General features: G+C 35.2%; 2 protein-coding genes across 2 annotated transcripts; both read left to right on the top strand.

Moving 5' to 3' along the window:
• Nucleotides 1-741: 741 nt before the first annotated feature.
• Nucleotides 742-7,232, top strand: LOC139894456 (actin-related protein 2/3 complex subunit 2A-like). The gene is made up of 10 exons (XM_071877767.1): nucleotides 742-1,048; nucleotides 1,441-1,507; nucleotides 1,583-1,790; nucleotides 3,087-3,256; nucleotides 3,362-3,439; nucleotides 4,319-4,451; nucleotides 4,535-4,626; nucleotides 4,886-4,942; nucleotides 6,407-6,475; nucleotides 6,561-7,232. The coding sequence occupies exons 1-10, from the start codon at nucleotides 987-989 to the stop codon at nucleotides 6,594-6,596; spliced, it is 972 nt and encodes a 323-aa protein (XP_071733868.1). The 5' UTR covers nucleotides 742-986; the 3' UTR covers nucleotides 6,597-7,232.
• A 1,838-nt stretch (nucleotides 7,233-9,070) lies between these two features.
• On the top strand, nucleotides 9,071-13,176 carry LOC139892074 (uncharacterized). The gene is made up of 2 exons (XM_071875108.1): nucleotides 9,071-11,735; nucleotides 12,668-13,176. Exons 1-2 carry the CDS (start codon nucleotides 9,071-9,073, stop codon nucleotides 13,003-13,005), a joined length of 3,003 nt encoding a protein of 1,000 aa, XP_071731209.1. The 3' UTR covers nucleotides 13,006-13,176.
• Nucleotides 13,177-21,564: the final 8,388 nt, after the last annotated feature.

Genomic DNA, 21,564 nt, shown 5'->3' with positions numbered 1-21,564 from the left:
GTAGAAACTGAGAAAAAAAAGCATTATTAAAATCATTAAGAAGATTTTGTTGCGAGATATTGTCAAATGGCCGATTACCCCGATCGTTTTGAGGCGAATTTGAGCTCGAACCGGACATATTTGGAGACCCAAAGTTGTAGAGATTACCGGAACCGGGCTCATTATGATCGGGATTTTGAGACATGGTTATGAATTTGAAATATTATAGAGAGTGTTTTGTAAATAAAAGTGATAGAAATGAAAATGTTATGTGAAAATATATGAATGAGATGTGTTGTATTTATAGAGGTATATAAAATTTATTATTTATAAAATTAAATTCACTTTATTTAAATTGTGGGCAACGGTCGAAATGTAAAACGGTCGAAATGGTGCAGCCAATCAAACGCGAGCAATGTCAGAAACTTTCCCCGTGATCAACCCATCACGCCGGTCGAATTTTTGCTTCATCACGCCATACAGGGGCGCGATAGAGGCGTGATTGTGGTTTTTTTTGGCCATCACGTTGCACTATCGATGGTCTTAGTGACCGAGTTATTTTAGTGAAACTAGTTAACTTTTGTGAATTTCGTACATCTTAGGGTGAAGAAACGATAACAAAAGTAACCTATTAACTACAGTAAAAATGTTCACCAATACACATCATTCGTTTAGCTTTTTATTTGTATTGTATTAATTAATTAATTACGGAGTAATTAAAATCACAAATGACTTGTATAGGGTGTCAAAGGAAAGGGACCCAAAAACCAGGATTTTGGGAATTGGGGACCAATTAATCAGATACCATCCCATTCTCTGTTTTCAATTCATTCCAGTTTGATTTAATTGATTGATTGCCCCTAAAACCAAAAGATTCTGTAATTTGTAATACCTCATCTTCACGTCAACTCAAAACAAACATCCATCTCACAGATATAGATACACATATAGAGATATAGATGCTGCGGAGATATGCGTAAGCGCACAAAGCCATACACAGATAGACGATGATATTACTTCAATCTCAGTCAAGATACCTTTTACAGATCTTAACAAACCGCGTTCAAAAGTGAGTTTTAATCGATTCATCAGCGTTATGTAATTTGATTTTATCCATCGTATAATTAGGTTTATTTTAGTTCAATTCATGATAATGTTATTGTTTAGAACTCTATTTTACCAATTTTTCGATTAATTACCACACTGCACGCATGAACCCTAGCTTGAGTGTTGATTTAGATTTATTTTAAGCTTGATTGTGTTAAGAATGAAATGATATTGAAAAGCTCAATGTAAGTTAAGATATCAAGTTACCAAATGACATTGCATATGTTAATGATAGGAATCATGTTTACAGACTACTCATGTGCAACGATTGTGAAGATGGACTTACAGGTTGCTAATTTAGAATAGTTTTACTGCCTACTCTTTAGTAACGTTGTTTTTGTCTTGGTTGTACAGTATTGATAAAGGAGTCGAGTTGGATTGCCATTGGGTTGAATTTGATGATGTTCGTTACCATATTCAGGTTAGCCATTTAAATGAATTTGGTCTAAAGAATGAATTTGGTCTATGACCTGACTTAAGTAATTAATTATTGCAGGCATCAATAAAGAATCCACATCTTCTACATCTATCAGTATCACTTCCTACTCCACCTCCAGAGACTGTTTTCTCAAACGGCCTTCCACTTGGAGCCATTGAGGCTATTAAATCAGCGTATGGCAACGTTGTTCAGATTCTTGATCCTCCCAGAGATTGCTTTAATCTCACCGTTAAACTTAACCTGTCCAAACTTCCTCCAAATGAAGGTTTGGCGAGTTCATTTTTCTGTTTTCAGATCAAGTTTGCATCCACATGTATTTTTTTATCTACCAATTACCTAAAATGTGTATTACCCAAAGGCGGGATTGGGTTTTGTTGGAATTGGTGTTGGTTATTTATGGCTTAGAACAGTTTTTTCTTTGTTTGTTTTCTTGTGTTCACACAGCTTCCTTTATCAGTCTCGTTTAGTTACGCTTGTCTGTTCCTTTTTGGGTAGGATTGTTAAAGTGAACATTTTAGCAGCATTAGAGATCCATTATATATGCATAACATAAAGTTAGAGGGCTCATGAGATCAACATGTAAACCTTCAGTATGCATAACAATTATATTTTGCTCGTATAATGTGATCCTTCACTATGTGTGTACCGATGATAGCTTTTTATTGTTTCTGTTTTATCCGAGAAGAGTATGGAGTTGATTTACGAGGTCCCATAACTTTTGATGATAGACAGCTGGGTAACCCTTCCACAAGATTTAGCATCAATTCTTTTAGTTACGCACTAACCACTTTGAGGTTAATTGCCATATGGCATTGTACAATGATGTGTGGATTTTGTCCACATAAGAGCAAGTAATAACTTACTAAGATGAAACGTTCCAGAAACTTCATGATGCCTTTATACGTTGCAAGTTAGGCGCAAGTGTTATCTAGGTTTTAACTTAATGATGAAACCTTATTCATTCACATCTTAGCATCAAGAGCCCATATTTCTTTCACTCATGGCCTAAATGATTTTACAAACTAAGGGAATTTAAGAAAATTACATTATCCATTCATGATTAATTTAAAAACTCATGTCTTGATCAATTGAGCTTGTAGATTTGTTGTCTTGTAAGAACCTAATTGTGTACAATCTTTTGTACACCAAGGGTACTAAAGATCCTTTAGTATTATTATTGTCATTAGGCTACGTCCCGTGTGATGTGTCGTACTACAGTTTCTACATCACATAACCTATACATACAAATGAGATGTCAAGAACATAATGTGTCTAGTCAAGGTTTGGTTTAATAGATGTAAGCGTTTGACCGATTGTTGCTTGGAGACCTATTATATCTTTAAAGCCGTTCATGTCCTTTATTTTGGTACACTAACAGTTTGCAATTGGATTATCTATTGTTGTGATATCACACGTGTCAGATGTCAGGTTATGATGTACTACACATATATGTATTATCACTCATTTTTTATGATTTTTCAGTATGTTGGTTATTGAAAAGTAATGCAAATATTGTGTAGTTCAGAGAACATTGATGGTGATATGACACTGTTACTTGCAGAGAATAAACAAGCTTTGTTGGTAACGATTGCATCTGTAAGAGAGATAGTAATGGGTGCCCCTTTACGAGTAATCTTGAAACGCCTTTCATCCAGGTCAGCACCATCCAATGCCGGGATGCTTGTTCCACTTGTACATCGCCCAAATGAATCCTTCTTCCTCATTCCTCAGGTGCTTTCATTTTTCCATTTATGACCTTACAATCATGTTTTCTTGTATCATTTGTAAACGTTGTACTTATAATTTGACTGACTAGTTTATTAATTTTTGTGACAGTTTGAAAAGGTGACTGTGGTTTTTCCAATGAGATTTAATGATTCCACTGATACTGTTCTTGCAGCATCTTTTTTACAGGTAAACCTAATATGGATTTTTTAATTCACCACTGCTACCTAAAAAAAAAATAATTGAGTAATAAAGTGATGATAAAAAGATAACTATGGCCTATATGTTAAGGGAGTTGATCCGTACACCACCTCAAATTTGCCACCACTAAATAAATTATTTGGACATTTATACCCTTCATTTGGTGGTGTATGGCAAATTTGATGGTGTAAAAGGAAGGGCCAAAATGTCTAAATAATTTATTTGGTGGTGTATGGCAAATTTGATGTGGTGTACGGATCAACCCCTATATATTAAACATCATTGTATTTCACATTTTTATACTTTTTCCAACTATTTAAGTTACCTAGCTTAAATCCACGTTTCCATCTCTTCCTATGTCTTATTTCCTTTTGAATTAACTCTAGGCCCTCCTTTAACCCTTCTATTCTAAATATATGATTTATCTTCTACAATAACATATTGAACTATAGGTATAGATTATCGTATATCTTCTACTCGTGGGGTTACCATATGGACAATAGTAATTGTTCTTGACCTAGTATAGTCACTGTTGTAAACGATGGCCATGGGGACTAACCTATTCCGTTTCACCCATAAATGCCTAAAAGGTCGGTCTAACACTAAAAGTAAAAAGTCAGGTCAAAGTTGGCCAGTCGGTCTAACACTAAAAATAAAAAGTCACGTCAAATTCGGGTCAGAGTCGGTCAAAGTTGGTCAAATTTTTGATATTTTTAAAATTAGATTTTGGGTCCTTTATCTATGTTTGAAAATATTTATGTTTAATGTTTGATATATTTATGTGTTATATATATGTTCAATTTATTTATTACTAAAAGTCAACGTTAGTCAATGTTGGTCAACGTCCAACTCGTTCCCGAATTGTAGGAGTTTGTGGAAGCAAGACGTACAGCTGGACTTAATAATGCTCCAGCATGTTTATGGTCATCTTCCCCTCCTAACGAACTGAAGGAAGCTCCTGAACATGCATTGTCAGTTAATGCTGGTTTTGTTTCATTTGGTAATGGCAAAAGCGTGATTTTTTATTCATTTAAGATGTTTGTAAGCCTTTTTATATCTGATTCTGATGCTTAACGATTGCAGTTATCTATCCACGCCATGTAGAAGGAAAAAAACTTGACAAAACCGTTTGGAGTTTGTCAACATTTCATGCATATGTGAACTATCACGTGAAGGTGGACGCTTTATATTCTTTGTTTTGTTCTAAGCACTTTATATAATCTGCCTATTTATATTTATATATTTAATAAATTTAGTCATTAAAGTGATTAGATTGTGATTTTGAACACTATACAGAGTATCACATAGTTTCTATTTCTAGCTGTAATTTAATTTAAGCTGGAAAGTATTATATGAATTTAGTTATAAGAAACAGATATCTAATACACCCTTAATCAACCTTTCATATCTTTTTACTACAATTGGTAATAACAGTGTTCAGAAGGTTTTATGCATACGCGGATGAGACGGCGAGTGGAATCACTAATCCAGGTAAACACTTCTTCTTCATTACCATTAATCGTTACATTTATTCTTATTCTTTCAAACAATGCTAGAGTCGCCAAAATTTCACAAAAGAAAGTTCATAAAATGGGGTAGTTGATCTCTTTTTTTTCTCCCTCTTTATATTATTGGTGTATTTCATTTTGTTGAATTTCTTTTGTAAAAAATAAATGTTACGATCTCACATCGCCCAAGTATGGGATTGGGTGATGGCTTATAAGTCAAGGTGTTCCCTCCTCCTTCAAGCTAGCTTTTGGGAGTGAGTTCTACACTTGGGCTTATGGCTAGTCCGAGCTCACCCCCGGTTCGTCCCCAGGTGAGAATTCGGGTCTTCCCCGGTTCGTCCCCAGAAGACCATGACAATTGGTATCAGAGCTAGCCCGCCTTTCGGGACCCGACACCTCGGAGTGGTGGCCTATGGAGTGGTGGCTTGGACCCGAAGAGAGGGTGCCAACCGTGACCAACATAGCCGTGACCAACGAGGACGTTGGTTCTTTAAGAGTGGGGTATTGTTACGATCTCACATCGCCCAAGTATGAGATTGGGTGATGGCTTATAAGTCAAGGTGTTCCCTCCTCCTTCAAGCTAGCTTTTGGGAGTGAGTTCTACACTTGGGCTTATGGCTAGTCCGAGCTCACCCCCGGTTCGTCCCCAGGTGAGAATTCGGGTCTTCCCCGGTTCGTCCCCAGAAGACCATGACAATAAATAAAAAGTTGTGGTTCAAGAATACTCTTTTCCTTTTGTCAGTGTGACATAACATTTAAAGAAAAGGATAGATTTGATTTAATTTAGTTTTCAAATAACCACTTAAAAGTCAATACTAAAAAATCAGGAATCCAAATCCAAAATACAAATAATAGTTGAGAATCCAAAATCCTAAATATGGTGATTTTTGCTTCACAAAGTCGCACATTCTTTTAATCTTTTTCGAGAACTCTGTTACTGTTTTCTATTTTTCTGATTTAAATTTTGAAACTACTAAATGTTATGCTACTGTAGGAATTTGCTCAAGAATTTATTTTTGCTCCTAACATTAGTTAAAAATCTTTTGGTTTCATTTTTGAAATTTACTCACAACTACAGTTATTTTATAGGCTATTAATAATTCAACTTAATATTAACAAATGGTTCAACCCAGCCCAACCAGTTTGACCCATAATCTGAAATAACCCATTATGATTTGACATGTTTCCCAACTTGACCTTGCCTCACCTGCTTTGCCGTGTCTAATTAATTAGAGTGACGGAGCTGATAATTATAAGTAATATGCATTTGCTAGAAAAGTAATGATAATTATAGTTATGGTACTGTAGTAATGATCAATTGATAATTATATGTACTACAACAACAAAACCCAATAACACATGAGTGGTGTATGGGGAGGTGAGATTTGATTGCTATTATCACATACATGTACAATTTCTGCTGAAACATGTAAACATTGTTACTCAGGCTCTGGATCGTGCGAAACCAGATGAGAATGCAAATATAGTAGCCCAAAGCAAATCATTCAAAAAAATGGTAATTGATCTCTTTCTATACTATTATTAGCTTCTATGGTCACATCTTTGCTAATTTCAACTTCATTTAACCTAATTTATTGTAGAGTATTGAAGAGTCACGAGGCAATTCACATTTGTAGCGCGGGGTCCACTAGATGAAATGCTAAATAGTGCATCATTTGTCTTGCACTTTGCATATGCAGTTGTTGTGCTTATTCAAGAATAGACATTTCGGCTGAATGCAACATGCTTTTCTTCTTTTATCATTGGGGTATATTCTTCGCTTAAGGTTGAAAGTAATGCAACTATACTTTTAGTCTAAAATCCTTCCACTTTTTTTTTTCTTCCTTATTTTTCAACATTGCTTTTATGAAATAGTTAAGAGTTACCAATGATATCTCAAAATTTAAACAAACAGTAAGGTTGTGTAGATAACCAAAAAGATGATGAATCTGAAATTTTGATGATGATGATGATGATGATGTTGTATGCACACATGCAAGATTTGATGATTGCAAATGGAAATTTCTTTACACGATAACTGGTCGAGTATCTATAATCATCATCATGATTCATTATATGGTCTGCAGACATGGGATCATAGTGTTAGTTGCCACTGAAAGTATTACTTATTTCATCATAAAGCATGCATACCTTTGCCATTTCTTTTGTATTTATTATTGTTATTCTTCACTTAAAGGGAGCTTTGAATTATAATTGTTCATCTTCAAAACAACTCTCCTTTTGCAGCATGCATGTAAACAAACAAGCTTGTTACGGGGTTTTATTATATACTCCTTATCAAATATTAATGGTCATCTAACAAAAAACACACTTTAAGAATTCTGTATATTTTCTTTTACTTTGAAGTTTTACTGGGTATAAACCAACTTTATCTTATTATTTATTTTTCTATTTATGAAAGTAGACTATTAATTTTAAACCAATCAAAATTGAATAATGGACTATCAATATGGGAGGAAGTATATATTAATTTTTTTTTTTAAAAATACAAAAGCTAAACGGTAGAAAAGGGCCGGAAACGAACATAGTTAGATTGTGTATCCCTTCGTGATATCTTTAATAGGAAAAATTTCATCCGTATACCCGTTTACAAAAAATAATAAATGTGCTTGTTTGTATCATTGTCCAAAGTGAAAAAGACTTCAATGGGACCAAATTGATATATGCTCTGCAAGTTTTCAGATACATGGTGCTTCTGTCTTGACATTCCCTTGACCACATCATAATATTAGTTTCCTAAGCTCACACAGACACAGGGCCATGCCAAGAATGAATCCCAACAAAGTGTAGTAGAATAAAGACATTGCTGCTTTTTCTTTTTCTTTTTCTTTTTGAGTGGCCTAAAGTGACAAGAGCCTTCTCCAAAATTGTTAAATTTAACATACTCCATATATTATATATTATTCCTTTTATTACATAGTTAAATATAGTCAAAATGTTATTTCTATTAGGAGGGTATATACATAATACATAATCCATATAAAAAGAGAGGGCGACTCCGCGACTATTTTTACATATATAGGGTCTAACTTATCTTGTGATTGTTTTGACCATTTATTTTACTACTATAAGATGTGTAAGATGCATTGTTAGTAATATTTGAATATTCCGAGTAATACAAATAACTAGGCCAAGATAGTTGTTGGATCGTTTAAACATAATTAAACAATCGTGTAATGCTATATCGAGTGTGGAATCTTCGATATAGTGTTTTTAGTCAAAAACACTTGATTTTTAGATCGATTTACCTTAAGAAGAACTGACTTTGAATGATTAGGAATCGATTAGGGTTTGCTATTGAACTACTGGAATCGGCTAAGAGGTGTTAGGGTCCGTGACCTTAACAATGAACCCGAAATCACCTATTTATAGAGTCTGCAGATGTATCCGTACGGATGCGTCCTTCATCCGTATGTATATAATTTATCCTTGCAGAAGTACTCTTATCCATACGAATATAAATCCTATCCGTACGAATGGACTCTGGCAGTATAATTTTGATTTCGCACCGAGTCCACATGAACGAGGGCCTTACGTTTATGCACCAACAATAGTTATACACATCATCCATATATCTAATAATAATGATAATCATGACAATATACATAGGTTAACAATTGTTTTGAGATTTTCAACATTTTTTTACTAATGTTGTTGACCACAGATCTGTTCAAATTAAAAAATTTACATTTACATTATATTTGGTGGACAACTCTAGCAGTGAGTTCAATAGAGTGAAGATAATAGTATCATGAGGGAATTTTGGTGGATGAAAAGGTATATTGGCAGATGAAGTGCATCTTCTTTTGCTTTTACTTTAACTCATAAAGTAAAAGATGATCCTAAATCCAATAAATAAAATAGACAATAGGCTAAGAATATAAGTACACATCACACAAAATCTTAATTTTTTACTACCTTGTACAAAATACAATGATTATTACTAGTAATTTTCTGTACGGTAATAATACTGACTAAAGTCCCATTTGTAAGCATGAAAGCAAATGGTGCTATCATTACTCGACAACATCTAAAACTTGTCTTGAATACTTCAACAGATCACATATAGTTTCACCAAGACTTGATCACTATGTTCATTGCTTCCAAAATGAAGCTACTACCAATCTTGTATTTTGTCTTGTTTCTCTTGTTCATTTCTTGTCATTCTATTAGAAATCACTCACTCAAAAACCAAGCCTCAATTCTTGTTTCTTTGAAACAATCTTTTGATGTCACTAATCACCCTTCTTTGGTTTCTTGGAACATCTTGCATTACACTTCTCTTTGTTCGAATTGGAGCGGAATCACTTGTGACAACACCACATTATCAATAAGCTCACTCGACATATCGAATTTCAACCTCTCGGGTACTCTTTCTCCCGTTATAACTCAACTTCGTTCGCTTGAAAATGTGACGGTATCCGGGAATGGTTTTTCAGGCGAATTCCCGGGACGGATCCATGAGTTAAGAAAACTTCGGTTCCTCAACATATCGAACAATATGTTCAACGGTGGTCTCGAGTTTGACCTCACAATGTTGACTAGAATTCAAGTTCTTGATGCTTACAACAACAATTTCTCGGGCCCACTTCCTCATAACCTCTCTCGGTTAACAAGTTTAAATCATTTAAACCTTGGTGGAAATTACTTTTCCGGTGAAATTCCGGCATCTTATGGTGATCTAAAGATGCTAACTTTTCTACATTTGGGTGGTAATGACTTGAAGGGTTTGTTGCCTAGCCAACTTGGGAACCTCACAAGTTTAAAACATCTTCTTTTGGGCTATTTTAATCAATTTGATGGTGGAATACCATTAGAGTTTGGTAAACTTGTGAATTTGGTTCATCTTGATCTATCAAACTGTGGATTAGGAGGTGAAATTCCTAAAGAATTAGGGAACTTGACAAAGTTAGATACTTTATTCTTGCAGACTAATCGGTTGGTGGGTTCGATTCCTTCTGAACTTAGCAATTTGGTCAGCTTAAAAAGTCTCGATCTTTCGAATAATCAGCTGGTTGGTGAGGTCCCACCAGAGTTATCTGCTCTCAAACAAGTCAAAATCTTGAACCTTTTTATCAACAGATTACATGGAGATGTGTCCATGTTTGTTGCAGAACTGCCCAATTTGGAAGAACTTAATCTTTGGGATAATAACTTCACTGGTACCATTCCTCCTATGTTGGGACAAAACGGTAAATTAACCCGTCTTGATCTTTCTTCTAATAAGCTCACTGGAATGATCCCAAAATCTTTATGTTTCGGACGAAAGTTACAAACTTTAATATTATTCGATAATTTTCTTTTCGGACCTTTACCAAATGATCTTGGTAAGTGCAAGTCACTTATCCGAGTTCGTTTGGGACAAAACTATCTAAGTGGGTCGTTACCAAGCGGGTTTTTGTACTTGCCATTTCTGTCACTAGTTGAGTTAGAGAACAACTATTTGGGTGGAAGATTACAAGAATCAAACACAAACCCTTCAAATTTGCTAACTCAACTGAATCTTTCAAATAACCGTTTTTCTGGGGTTTTACCATCTTCTATTGGGAACTTTTCGGGCCTCAAGATTCTTTTCTTGAACGGCAACAAGCTCTCGGGTGAGCTTCCTTCGTCGATAGGAGGTTTAAAGAGTGTACTCAAGTTAGATTTGAGTAGAAATAGTTTTTTTGGACAAATCCCACAAGAGATATCGCGGTGTTCATCGCTTACTTTTTTGGATCTTAGCCGAAATGAGCTTTCGGGATCAATACCTTCTCAAATATCACAACTTCACATACTGAATTACCTTAATGTCTCATGGAACCACTTTAACCAAACACTCCCAATTGAACTCGGCTCTATGAAAAGCCTCACATCAGCAGATTTCTCGTACAACAACTTATCTGGTTCGGTGCCTAACGTTGGACAGTATTCCCTCTTTAAGCCCACATCCTTTGAGGGCAACCCAAATCTTTGTGGGCCGTTGTTGAAACTTCCATGCAACGATTCATCGTCTACATTGGCTCAACAAGTCAACCATCAAGTTGATAACAAAAGTACAAAGGTTCCCGCTCGATTTAAGCTTGTTTTTGCTTTGGGACTTCTTGTTTGTTCACTTGCATTCGTTGTGTTAGCCATTATCAAGACTCGAAAGATGAGATCATCGACGCATTCTAAATCAAAATGGAAGCTCACGGCGTTTCAAAAACTCGAATTTGGAAGTCAAGATATTTTGGAATGCTTGAAGGATAATAACATCATAGGGCAAGGTGGGGCCGGCGTTGTTTATGGTGGAACAATGCCAAATGGAGAGCAAGTTGCAATAAAGAAATTAGGAACAAGTAAAGGCAACAATAATAATGCTGGTTCACATGATAGTGGTTTATCTGCAGAGATTCAAACATTAGGAAGAATTAGGCATCGGTATATAGTGAGATTAATGGCGCTTTGTTCGAATAAGGAGACAAATTTGTTGGTTTACGAATACATGCCGAATGGTAGTTTAGGTGAACTACTTCATGGTAAAAAAGGTGGTTGTGTTCTTAAGTGGGATATAAGGCTTAAAATAGCTATAGAAGCTGCAAAGGGTCTTTGTTACTTGCACCATGATTGTTCACCTCTTATTATTCATCGAGACGTTAAGTCTAATAATATCTTACTTAGTTCGGATTTTGAAGCACATGTAGCCGATTTCGGGCTTGCAAAGTTCTTGCAAGATGGTGGTGCATCAGAGTGTATGTCTGCTATTGCTGGTTCATATGGCTATATTGCTCCAGGTACTTGAATCATCTTATGTTCAGTTTTATGATTTTATATACATACACTACAGGGAAACACGCTTTTCCGGACGATAAATGGACGAATTTTTGTCCCAATAAACCTTTTCGGATGATATGTCGTCCAGGACATGACGTCCCGAGAAGTTCGTGGCAGAAAGTTTTTCCGCATGAAATGATGAATATTTTTCGGACAAACGAGGGACTCACATTTACTTTCTTGGTCAAGAACTGATGACCCCTTCCGGACGACATGCCGTCTACAATTTTTTTTAACTAATATTAAATATTTAAAAATAAGTTAATTAAATAAAATTATATTATTATCCTTTCTGGACGTCGTCCGAATTTCCCTAGGTCATTTTCGTCAACAATCAGCCTCGTCAACCTTTTAGACCACCCCTTCACGGATGTCTTCCAGAAAAAGGTTCGGTCAAGCTTTTCAGAAAAGCTGATAAAAAAGTAACTTTTTTTGTCGTTTCAAGTCGGAACATGAACATGTAGTCAGAGAAAGGGTTGAAAACGGTCACGATATACTATAGTTAGACCGCATACATATCTGAGTAAAAAAATGACACTTGCGTCTCCGGATAACATGAATAAGGGAAACATCCTACATTTGGGTAACATGTTTAATGAGTAATTGTTTCTAATGGTTTTGTGACCTATTTCTTGGAATTTTATTCAACACATTTGAGCAATTGACCTGAATCGAGCCATTCGTAATGTCTAGTTGCCACCTGTCCATTAAATGAAAGTATCAAGATTGGGATCCAAAGCTTTAGTTACTTTCTCTCAACTCAATAAAGATGATGTTGTATGGTATATTATGGACATATATTGATTCTTTTTCACTTTAACTTGTACTTTACCTAAGTTAAAGAAATAGTAGTACTGTTTATAATCTAACTTAACTTGTTTGGTGGTAACAGAATATGCGTACACATTAAAGATTGATGAGAAAAGTGACGTTTATAGTTATGGGGTGGTACTTTTGGAACTAATCACGGGGCGAAAACCAGTTGGGGACTTTGGGGAAGACGGATTAGACATTGTTCGATGGTCGAGAATGCAAACAAACGGGAAAAAAGAAGCAGTTGAAAAGATCTTGGATGAACGGCTTAAAAAAGTTCCTATCGATGAAGCGAAAGAGATGTTTTTCGTAGCAATGTTGTGTGTGCAAGAACACAATGTTGAAAGACCAACAATGAGAGAGGTGGTGCAAATGCTTGCACAAGCAAAGCAACCAAATACTTTCCAAATGCATTGATTTTGTGTGTAGTTTGAGAGATTTAATTGGTGTTGAGTATGTAAATTAAAACTGTTGATGATGAGTAATAGTTGAAATGAATGTACTAGGTATGAAAGAATCGACAAAGGATTCAGAATCATTGCGACTCTAGAAAACATGTTCATAACTGTCTTTAAGAGATTAAATTAATTTAAGGTAATTGTCTTCAGACAAAAAACACACCGTTTAAAAAATGTTATAAAAGTATTGTATTTTTTATGTTTACTTTCAAATTCAACCAAAGGACAGATATGTTCATCCTTCATTTTCTGTTTGAAACTACTTATTCTCTGCCTACTTACATGTCACCACTTTCGTCACTGGGCGTTTTCACTGACGCCTTATTATCTCAGGACACTTTGCTAGGTTGTTCCCTATTGACCGGCCTTGCGATTCTCGCTATAGATTGTAGTGCCCAACGGTTTAAAGGAACGGGTGAATTCTATAGATCCACGGGACATGGCTAGATTTGACATTGGTGGCAAGTTTCTAAATTTGCTGATTGTTTTTCAATTAGATATGGTGCATATTGTGGTAGTTTCAATACTTCTGTAAGCCTTGCACCTCTATTGAATAATGCCTGAGTCGGTGAAAAAATCTACGGTTCCAAACCTAAATAAATATCTAAATCGCCCATGAATCTCAATGACCAAGGATCATGTCTTCGGAGGCTAATGTTAGTGAACCGGTAAATATGACATAGGTCGGAGAATGGAACAATGCTTCTTTCAAAGAGAACTCCTTGCTAACAGCTTCAACTTTCGACTAGGTCAGCAGCTCCCTCTTGTACAACTCCCCCGAACAGCCCAGAGCCCAAATCTGATTCACTTTCAGAACTTATTTCGTCGATTTCTAACCTTAATAGCTTATTCAAAAAATGCAAAAAAAATCTAATATTTTTAAAACCTTATAGGTAAATGGACCATATACTATTTTTAAATTTTTATACATAAATGGAGTATATAATAAATTGATGGTTACATATTTTAGCCCATTCTCATTTTGGGGGGCATGTGCAAATTGCACATCTTGCACGCCTCAAAATTTAGCACTCATAATCGATCCTATGGGATGGTCGTATTAGTGATTTCCCAAACGCTACCACCGACGATCATTGGCGATAGGTTGTAGCGATGAATCGTCGGTAATAGCTTCGGTCAGAAAGGTGACAAGATACAGTATGAAAAAGCTAAACTGTTATCGTGTAGCGTAGCTTTTCTCAACGAAGTTGTATTGTCGAGAATACCTCAGAAAAAAATCGTTATTCTAGTAGTATTGTGAAAGACCACATACTTTATAAAATCTTACTTTGCAGCCTTTTAAGCTCCACGATATTACATATAGAAGATTGTATTATCAAGTAAACTTATACATAGTAAAAATGTCGATGTCTTCCCATTGGCTAATCTAGCGGTCGATTACTGTTCAATCCACATTTTATCGATGCAAATTCAATCCACATTTTGGTATGTATGTATGTTTATGTATGTATCTATGTTTATGTAGGTACGTTTGTATGTATGTATCTAGTTACGTGTGTGTGTATGTTTCTTTTTTTTTTAACGGCCAAAGAATATATAAAATTAATAAAAAGAAACGATCCCTAGTAAGACGCTAAGGGATGATTACAAAGGCATAGACAACCATAAGTTCCAATTGGAAACTAGATGACATCTATTTTTAGCCCAACGAAAAGAAAGTAATCTAATACAATCAAATAAGCTACATTTACTACAAAATGGTTCTTGAAAAACAATTACGTTCCGATAACGCCAAATCGCCCATAACATAGTAGTCAAAACCGCAACAATTCGGTCTTGGAAGAAACTTGTAAACGAACACCTTCGACCAAACAATGAAAGAATCCCAATTCGAGAAACAAGGAAGACTACGAGCTAGCCATACACGAGTCTTATGCCATAAATCCCGAGCCAATTCACAATCAAAAAACAAGTGATCACGAGACTCAACCCCATTGTTACAAATCGGGCAAACAATGGAGTTAACATCTATACCTTTTGCGGAAAGATTCCAGCTAACGGGAAGCGAATCTAATCGAAAACGCCAAATGAAAATGTTAACTTTACGCGGGACAAACTTATAGCAAAGAGTTTCCAAATTAAAAGAATGTAAGGTTTTTCGGTCCAAATAATCCCTTTGTCGACTTCACGTGTATGAACCATCTTTTCTAATAGAACATGCCCATGTATCTTCACGATCATGCGCAACCAAAGTCCCTATTTCCTCATAAAGATGATTAAAAAGAATCTCATTCCGGCCACCTTTAATCTCCCTCAACCAAACCAAATTCCAATTACCCTTTCGACGTTTATCCGCTATGAATTCATTACTGTTCGAATCCAAATGCATAAGTCTATTATAACGAGAAGCAAGATTGGAATTACCGTGTAATACCCCGTCAGAATCCACTAACGGCGTATTAACTCTAGTCCCAATGCTTGGCTTGATTTCTACATAACAGCAATGTTCTACAGCGGAAGCAACTAATACACTTGATTATAAAGCTTTAACCTTTGCGTGAGCCGAGCCACACGTCTTAGTTTACCCTATCATGGCGATACGCCGATCAAGTGTACGAGTAACAACAAAATAAGCACCAGTTTATGTTGCGGTGAGGTTTGTAAAACCTAACGGTACCGTTCCTATAAGTCGAGCTTACAAAGTAACTAATATAATCAAGCTAAGAGATTTTTGATCTGAACTCATATGTATATTCTTGGTAAGTTACTTGTGCGTAATATGTAAAACATTTGTAAAAAGCATGCATCTCATCCCTGTAAAAATGTAGTAGGGACTGTAGACTCACCTTAGCAAAAGCACTTGTAAATTTCTTAGCAAAACGTACGGTTGTCGAACAATCTCGACTGAACAACGCAACCTAAACAAGTAAATCATCTTAAGTATACACTTATAAGTCAAACCATGTCAACCCATAGTGTATGCAAAGTCCTAGTGCTCAGACTGACTCAACGAACAAGTAAAAGTCAACTAATCCAAGCAAGTCAACCAAAGTCAACCCTAAAGTCAACTCGGTCAAAGTGGTCAACTAATTCAAACATATCAGTAGGTCATGCAAACATGGTCAACATATCAAATCTAGGTCAAGTATTACAAGTCATAGTTAGGCATATTGCACTTTTGCATTTTAAAGCATGCCTTAGAAATTCGTACGTCGTAGAAAGATCCAACTATAGCTCATAGCACACTAATCATTAAATTATGAACAACTCCAGATCATAACTAAACTTAAAATCGATTCCAAAAAGTCCGGCCAAAGCCTCATACAATATATAAAAGTCCAATATCAGAGAAGGTATAATCATAGTTCTTTACATCAATTTCTGCCCGCGCGTCAGTTTTTAAACATTTTTCAAAAAATATAGAAAATAGATTTTGATGAATGGCCAATTGGAGTCATCTTAAAACATCTCAAAGTTTTAGTGATAAAATAATCAGAAACATTGCGTTATCCAATTTGTACAGTTTCACAAACATTTACAGACTCATCAGTTTTTAATCATCAACTGGACAGATCATTTAGACGGGCATATATCTCATGGCAAATCACGTTCTCGCAAGTTTGCATACAAATTAAACATGTAAAGGAACACTTAGACTAACATATTCCATAAGATCAAAGTCTTGATCAACTCCTAGTTCACTCTAGCAATTTTTATGTAACTTTAAAAACCGATTCAGCTCACTTTAAGAACCAAATCTTCGTTTTGACATAACGGGAGCATTACATAACCTTTTGACGCAAATCTTAAGTCCAAATTGCATAACTTTTGATAAGGAATACAGTAGTATACTTTTTATAAACTAAAACACAAAGCATGCAACTCAGAAAATTCGGATTATGAACAAAACCTAGTCAAATCTTTGATTAAGCATATCTTAAGCATACGATAACGAAATCACGCAAAATTGGAGTCTAAAATTAATAACTTTTCGATATATTTCTATTTAAACATATTAAAAGATTAGTTATCATGTCTATTTTATCAGATCTACAAGAAACAAATTCATTTTTCATGTAAACAACGTTAATTAAGCAATCAAACGATAAATAACAACACAAGACACCATTAATTGAGCACTAGAATCTAATACACTATGTAATTGAACAAAATTCAGATTTATAAAAACTAGGGTTAGCGTTTATACCTCAAACGATTAAATTGCATATACTATCACGTGTAGAACGATTAAAGGAACAACTTTGATCTTCAAGACTTGTTCTAATTTTGAGTGGTGATGGTGGTTGTGGGGTGGTGATGTCGACGGCCAACCAAGGGGGGAGAGGGAGCAAAAAGTCGACTAGATTGTGCAATTGTGAGAGTTTACAGGTTAAAAATTTCATTTTATACCTAGGTTAGGGCCTAAATACACACTAAAGGGCCACTAGTAACAAAGCAAAGGTCCAAAATAAGTCCAACAAGGGGTGTTGGGGAGGGTTCGGCCGAATGGCCCTTTAATGGGTGTTCGGACTCGTTTTGCTTAACTCTTGGTACGCGTGTGGTCCGTTTCGAATGCCGTTAACCGTACCGGGTCTCCGAAACGTTAACTAGTCGTTGAAACAAAATCATCGAATTTAATTCATTAAATAAATAATAAATTAAATTAGTTTTTCTTAAAGTCAATAATTATTAAAAATAATTATTCCGTCGTTTTTCTGAGTTCAGTAAACTAAAAAGATTTCTAGGCGATTAACTTAATCGTAACGTTTTCTAGTTATTTCACCTTCCGAAATAAATTCATAAATTAATATAACCTATTAATTCAAGAATCTCTCTAATAAGCATGTATTTAATTCTATTAAACACACAAGTCTAAGTAAACACCGTTAACTACTTAACGGACAAGTAACGAAGGTAAACGAAAAAAGTCGGGTTGTTACATTACCCACCTGTTATGAAAAATATCGTCCCAAAATTTTAGTGTTCATCCACCGTAGTCATCTCCTCAAGAAACAGTTGTGGATACCTAAGTCTCATATGATCTTCACGTTCCCACGTGAATTCTGATCCTCTACGAGCATTCCATCTAACCTTAACGAGCGAAATTCTGCTTTGCTTTAGTTGCTTAACCTCGTGACCCATAATCTCAACAGGTTCTTCAATAAAAGTAAGCTTAGGATTAACTTACACTTCGTCTAAGGGAATTACCAAGCTTTCGTCTGATAAACATTTTTTCAAATTGGAAACATGAAATGTATCGTGAATCTCACTAAGTTCCTGCGGTAACTTTAGTCTATACGCTACTGGACCAATTCTTTCGGTAATCTTAAACGGTCCAATATACCTCGGACTTAACTTTCCTCTCTTGCCAAAATGCACTACACCCTTCCAGGGTGATACTTTGAGCATAACTTTGTCTCCAACCTGAAATTCCAAATCTTTCCTTCTAATATCGGCATAACTCTTTTGACGATCTCGCGCTATTTTCATTCTCTCTCGTATCTGCGCGATCTTCACAGTCATTTCATGTACAATCTCAGGACCAGTTAACTGACTATCTCCTAACTCAGTCCAACATATAGGTGATCTGCACTTTCTGTCATACAGTGCTTCAAAAGGCGCAGCCTTTATACTTGCGTGATAACTATTGTTGTAAGAAAACTCTACTAACGGTAGATGTCTATCCCATCCAATTCCAAAGTCAATAATACACGCTCTTAACATGTCTTCTAATGTCTGAATGGTTCTCTTGCTTTGACCATCAGTCTGTGGATGGTATGCTGTACTCATGTCTAAATGAGTTCCCATGGCATCTTGCATAGCTTGCCAGAATCTAGATGTAAATCTACTATCTCTGTTTAAAATAATGGATAGCGACACTCCATGTCGAGAAACTACTTCCTTTATGTAGATTTGTGCCAACCTCTCCATCTTATCCGTTTCCTTAATCGGTAGAAAATGAGCAGACTTTGTAAGACGATCAACGATAACCCAAATCATATCATAACCTCCTACAGTTTTAGGCAACTTAGTGATAAAATCCATTGTAATATTCTCCCACTTCCATTGTGGAATCTCTGGATGTGTCAACAATCCTGACGGTTTCTGATGCTCTGCCTTAACTTTAGCACAAGTCAAGCACTTACCAACATAAGTAGCGATATTAGCTTTCATATTAGGCCACCAATACAGTGCCTTAAGATCTTGGTACATCTTGTCGGATCCAGGGTGAATAGAATACCTTGTCTTGTGTGCCTCTTCTAGCACTAGTTCCCTTAATCCGCCAAACTTCGGTACCCAAATTCTGTCGATAAAATATCTGGTTCCATTATATCGAGTAATGAACTTCTTATCGATTCCTCGAAGCAATTCGACAGCAACGTTCTCTTCTTTCAATGTCTCTAAGTGTGCGTCATGTATCTGAGAAGTAAGGTTCCTTCGAATAGTCAAGTTCAATGCTCTAACTCGAATAGCCTTAACTCTCTCCTTCCAACTCAAAGCATCCGCCTCTACATTAGCCTTACCAGGAAGATAGCTAATGTCGCAGTCGTAGTCGTTCAATAGTTCGATCCAACGCCTCTGTCTCATATTAAGCTGTTTCTGATCAAAAATATGTTGCAAACTCTTGTGATCCGTGAAAACAGTAAACTTAGTACCATACAGATAGTGTCTCCACATCTTCAGTGCAAAGACTACAGCACCAAGTTCTAAATCATGAGTCGTGTAATTCAACTCATGTATCTGCAATTATCGCGATCCATACGCAATCACCTTCGTACGTTGCATCAACACGCAACCAAAACCTTGCCGTGAAGCGTCGCAATAAACCACGAAATCCTCGGTTCCTTCAGGTAAGGACAAAATCAGTGCAGTCGTTAACTTCTCTTTTAACAACTGAAATGCAGCTTCATGCAACTCTGTCCATTCATACTTCTTACCCTTGTATCACACCCCCAGTTAGGGCCTGGGCGAAATGTGACTTAATATCAAAATATACCAACATATTATAATAACGAGAACAATACTAAATGAGAAAGTTAAACTTTATGGAGTACGCAGCGAAAAATGAAATGTCGTTACAAAGGAGTAAAGTAAAGGTTTAAATACAATAGTAATAAATGCGATAATCTCTTGATCCTATGTCCAAGTAGCATCACATAAGCAGTAGATAAGTAGGCTTGAATCAAACAGCACCTGAGACAAAACATGCTAAAGTGTCAACCAAAAAGGTTGAGTGAAGTTCATAGGTTTAACAAAAGTTTCACCGTTGTTTTAGACCACAAGATTTAGTTTGTAAAGTTGATCTCCCGCAGGATCAAAAAGTGTGATGACCCGGAAATTTCTGACCAAATTTAAACTTAATCTTTGTATGATTAACATTTCCGACACGATAAGCAAAGTCTGTAAAACTGAATCTCAAAATTTTTGAACTACTTTTATATATTTAAATACCCTTCGATTGTTTTTCGACGATTCGCGAACAATTATATGTAAATAGATACATATATACTATAACTTGAAAAGGTAACAATGTATTAATTATTTGATACCGTAAATTAAACTTATTAGTTTAAATATCTGTTTGAATATATATGATAAGTTGAAATATTTATTATTAAAATTTATTTATAAATAACTTCCAATGTGTATTTAAAAACTGATTTATGTATATTAAAAAGATATATACATATATATAATTTCAAGTTATTTAGTAAACGATAGTAACATTTTTAAATTGCTAAAGTATCCAAAATGCTACAGTGTTTTTGAAAATCACTATTTGCTACAGTGAATTGCTACAGTAAAAATTGATGATTTAAAACTATATTTTGACAAAGGTACGATTCACGAAACGTAAAGTACAAGTTTTCTCAGTATACGATAGGACGTTCGAAAAACCGGAATCGGGACATAAGTCGAGTGACGACGTACGACTTATCGGAACGAAAATTACAAGTCAACTATGCATGTGAATTTAATATAATATATAATTAATTATATAAATTAAATATATTATATTAATAATTAAAAAAATATGTCGACAAACTAGAAGTTAAAAGATTATGAGCTGGAAATCCATCCCATGCGATCGCATGGGAAATGGTCTTGGAGGCCATGCGATCGCATGGCAGTCCTGGACAGGCCACACCTATAAAGCTCGAGATATCTGCCTCTGTTTTAATTTAAAAATTACTCCGTATTATATTTATTAATTATATTATTATTATTATTATTATTATTATTATTATTATTATTATTATTATTATTATTATTATTATTATTATTATTATTATTATTAAGATTAATATTATTATTAATCTTATTATTATTAGTAGTATTTGTATTATTATTAGTATTATACATAAAATACTACGACGAGGTCATGAGCGTGTCACTTTCAAAATAGTTTTATGAGCCGGATAAAGCTAAGAAAATTATGGGTTATTGCCAAGGAGGTTATGGGTAATATTCATGGGTATTATTTGCAAGTCAAACCTAGTGTTATCATCTCCGTTACATCTACGTACTTTTCTACAATATTGAATCTCAATATTGA

Source organism: Rutidosis leptorrhynchoides, chromosome 2 (assembly GCF_046630445.1).
Source record: "Rutidosis leptorrhynchoides isolate AG116_Rl617_1_P2 chromosome 2, CSIRO_AGI_Rlap_v1, whole genome shotgun sequence".
In the NCBI taxonomy this organism is placed as follows: domain Eukaryota; kingdom Viridiplantae; phylum Streptophyta; class Magnoliopsida; order Asterales; family Asteraceae; genus Rutidosis; species Rutidosis leptorrhynchoides.
This window is presented reverse-complemented; position numbering and strand designations above follow the sequence as displayed.